The sequence below is a fragment of the Amia ocellicauda genome, chromosome 10 (assembly GCF_036373705.1).
Source record: "Amia ocellicauda isolate fAmiCal2 chromosome 10, fAmiCal2.hap1, whole genome shotgun sequence".
In the NCBI taxonomy this organism is placed as follows: domain Eukaryota; kingdom Metazoa; phylum Chordata; class Actinopteri; order Amiiformes; family Amiidae; genus Amia; species Amia ocellicauda.
In genome coordinates this window covers 36,165,864-36,169,893 of record NC_089859.1, presented here as the reverse complement: position 1 = coordinate 36,169,893, position 4,030 = coordinate 36,165,864, and the positions used below count along the sequence as shown (strand labels likewise).

The following is a 4,030-nucleotide window of genomic DNA, read 5'->3' as shown; positions in this document are numbered from 1 at the left end:
CTGGGTTTTTCTACTACTCAAATCAAGTTAGTTATTAAAAGCATGCTTGTTGTCCATTTACTTCAGAGAAGCGGGAAGTGTGTGAAGCATTCGACCAAATGCAGTCCTGTCAGGAGGGTATCGAAGAAGAAAAAATACCCAGGGTTTATCTTAGGTATAGAATAAGTGCACACTGTGACAGGTCCCTAGTTTCTGGTTCTGGAGGATATTATATCTTGTGACACTATGCATTGTAATAACTGTTGTTTCTTCTCTTACACAGATGAGGATGAAAGCAGTCCAGATGGTGCTGGAACTGGATATAATGTGCGGAAGCGATGTGTGGAAGCACAATCACAACACAGTAAGCAAACTGTTAAGCATCATAACTTTTATTATATATTTTTTGCAGCAAATCTGTCATCTAATTGTTCCATTTGATTGTCTTTCATTCATCAGGTCCGTCCTTGCCAAAACCACCAAGGGTTCGACAAAAGTCAGGCCAGGCATCAGGATCAGGAGAAAATACTTCTAGATCCAGGTCCGACAGTCTCCTCCACGTCTCTCACACTCTGCTCCAGAGCTCCCGCTCTCCGCGCCACAGCACTCCACACCAGCGGTCCCGCTCTCCGCCCCACAGCACTCCACACCAGCGGTCCCGCTCTCCGCCCCACAGCACTCCACACCAGCGGTCCCGCTCTCCGCGCCACAGCACTCCACACCAGCGGTCCCGCTCTCCGCCCCACAGCACTCCACACCAGCGGTCCCGCTCTCCGCGCCACAGCACTCCACACCAGCGGTCCCGCTCTCCGCCCCACAGCACTCCACACCAGCGGTCCCGCTCTCCGCCCCACAGCACTCCACACCAGCGGTCCCGCTCTCCGCGCCACAGCACTCCACACCAGCGGTCCCGCTCTCCGCCCCACAGCACTCCACACCAGCGGTCCCGCTCTCCGCCCCACAGCACTCCACACCAGCGGTCCCGCTCTCCGCGCCACAGCACTCCACACCAGCGGTCCCGCTCTCCGCCCCATAGCACTCCACACCAGCGGTCCCGCTCTCCGCCCCACAGCACTCCACACCAGCGGTCCCGCTCTCCGCCCCACAGCACTCCACACCAGCGGTCCCGCTCTCCGCGCCACAGCACTCCACACCAGCGGTCCCGCTCTCCGCCCCACAGCACTCCACACCAGCGGTCCCGCTCTCCGCCCCACAGCACTCCACACCAGCGGTCCCGCTCTCCGCCCCACAGCACTCCACACCAGCGGTCCCGCTCTCCGCCCCACAGCACTCCACACCAGCAGTCCCGCTCTCCGCGCCACAGCACTCCACACCAGTGGTCCCGCTCTCCGTGCCACAGCACTCCACACCAGAGATCCCACTCTCCACGCCAGCTCTCAACACCAGCGCTCCCGCTCTTCTCATCGGTGGTCCCACACTTCACATAGGGGGAACCAGCAACGTGAGGGTGGTGACCTATTCCCATTAGATAATGGAAGTAAGTATACCTCCTTATTTTCTTACTGACAGTGGTGTTGTTGCAAATGGGAAGAATATTTTTTTTCATTCCGATTTGACCTTCAGAGTTCCAAAGACGGGTCCTCTATCTGCTGGCCGATATTCGTGAAAAGCTGTCCCAGGTGGGCCAAAACTGTTAGCCCCCAGACTCCCCCAGAGAAGATGAACAGCAGGCGTGAGTTCAAGAATCTGGAAGGGCAACTGGCTGATGAAGGAAAGAAGAATATGATGGTCAGTTTAACTATGCCAGGCCATTTGTAATACTGTTCCTATCCTATTCAGTGTTTTCTGTGTTCCTGATAGGGAGAAATTGTAAATTTTTAAAAATGTTTTCAGATGTCTCGGTTGGTCAAGATTGGGGGTACAAACCTTGAGGACTGTGTGAAAAATATGATGAAAAGGAAAATGAAACTTCATAATACAGTTTTTTTCAGTCACTTTGGTGCATTTCTCAGATCAGAATTGAAATGCTCAAAACTTTCACATCATCTAGTCACTTCTGCACATCATAAAAGCAATTTCTCATCTCTTCGAACAAACAGCAAATGCTTTTGTTCACCCATGCAATAGCTTGTGTCCAATTTTCTGCTAACTTTTACCTTATAGAACGCATTTGTCATGTCGGCCAAACGCATTATACAGGTTCTCTGTTGAATAGTTACATTTAGGTATTAGGTCATTGCCTGAGTCATTATATGCAAAAGTATTTAACAAGTTGTCATATGCAGTCTGTCTTGTATAATTTAGCCATTTCTATTACACTTTTCTAGATTTAATTGCACTATTGTAAATCGGTGTAGTCTTCTTGTATGACAATGAATTACATGATCTGACGACAAACTGCAGTACAAACAGAATTGTAAAAGTATACATTAAATATGAATTATATCTGATATCCTACAATCGCCCACATACAGTAACGTGTAACTTTTTTACTGTTGAAATTGACATGCCAAACAAAAACTGCATCCTTGTACTTTTTTGTAAGAATAAAGTGTTTATATTGACATGGCTAACCATTTTGACCATCTTGGTTATAAGTAATGCATTAACTGTTCATTCTGATGGCACGGACATGTTGATTGGCATAAGTACTTGCTTTTGAGACATAAACTAAGCATTTTGCTAAGCATTTTACAGGTAATCCACTGTGTGGTGCAGTTTGCACTAATTGGTTCAAGCAATGCACTTACTGTTGTGCAAACATTAATGATGATTCGGGAAATGCACCAAAGTGACTGAGAAACTGTAAGACAGTCCTCCTCTGCTTGAAGGCTCAGCCGCTCTGGTCACTTATTTGTATTGCTCATTCAGCTAAACAAATATTGGTTACTGATTTCACTTGGTTGTCTTTTTTCTATTGGCAGAGTTCTTACAAACAGGTTGATGGCCCTGTGCCATCCATGTTCACCATGGCCAAAGAAAGCCTTTGGCAAAACACGGCTCTTCCAAGTTATAATCGGTATGTACAATATATAATACTAGATCACTTTTCTAGTATGATTAGAGGATGTAGTGTCTATATAGGTCAGTGTTACTCATTGCGCACCAAGCTTTTTAGCCACCGCAGATGCACAACAGCAATACATAAAAATAGCCTTCTCAATCCTGCTACGCTATTCATTCCCAAAGCTGTTGGGTACCTGAGTAGCCTATAGCCTATAGCATTGGTTAAAATGTGTTTTGGAGATTGTAATGTCTGAGTGCAACATAGCACAGGGATCCTCATGCTTTCCATGTCAATAAGCAGGGGTTAAATTGGGCCGGAGCGCACTGGAGCTCAGCTACGCCTCACATCCACAACACACACTGCAGGTGCTGAGCTCCGTCCTTCAGTATCACATAATCATACATGGACCAAGTCGCCTCTGTGCACAGTTTGCTGAAGATCAGCTCTGTCAGTAGCCTACTGTAGCAGTTGTTTTATTATTAGAATGGCAGTGGCTAATTGCACTGCATATTGTACTAGGCAGATATGTGTATTTTTGTGGGGGTTTTCTGGTGGCGGCTCGCCTGTTGATATCCTGCTGGTGCGGCTCACTTGGAAAAAATAGTGAGGATCACTGATCTAGGTGTGCTTGTTTAGAGAGTTTTAATTATGGTGGATTGCTATGTTAGTACAAGTGATGGTTGCTGAAAATTTTATAATTTATGCTGTACTTTATAATGTCTTAAAACCAGTGATACAAGTTGCTGCATCTTCATTCAGATGCTGTACAGCAGTCAAAACCAGCATCGTCAGAGGCTGATATAAAAAAACACATGAAGAACTATCTCCGGTCTGCTCCTGACAGATATAGGGGTATGGGACGCCAAAAGGGCCGGACAGCAATTGATCTGTGTTCCGATTCAGAATAGGTACATTCATCCATCTCTAATCCATCCATAGGCCTATCATCTATATATAATCTTTTTCCCATCATAGTATTTTTAACCTTTGTATTACATGCACTGTAGTCCCTTCAGAGGATACAAAATCCAGTTTACATTTGTATTTTTGAATTTGTAGTTAGAAAAGTTTTATTCATCAAAC

The 4,030-nt window shown here is 46.2% G+C and overlaps 1 protein-coding gene across 1 annotated transcript; it reads right to left on the bottom strand.

Annotated features, from left to right (window-relative positions):
* Positions 1-510: 510 nt before the first annotated feature.
* Positions 511-1,404, bottom strand: LOC136759578 (keratin-associated protein 5-4-like). Its single transcript, XM_066714580.1, has one exon. It carries the CDS (start codon positions 1,402-1,404, stop codon positions 511-513), a length of 894 nt encoding a protein of 297 aa, XP_066570677.1.
* Positions 1,405-4,030: the final 2,626 nt, after the last annotated feature.

What these genes read in the sequence shown, in the direction of transcription:
- LOC136759578 (XM_066714580.1), bottom strand. Translation starts at nt 1,404, where the DNA reads ATGAGAAGAGCGGGAGCGCTGGTGTTGAGAGCTGGCGTGGAGAGTGGG.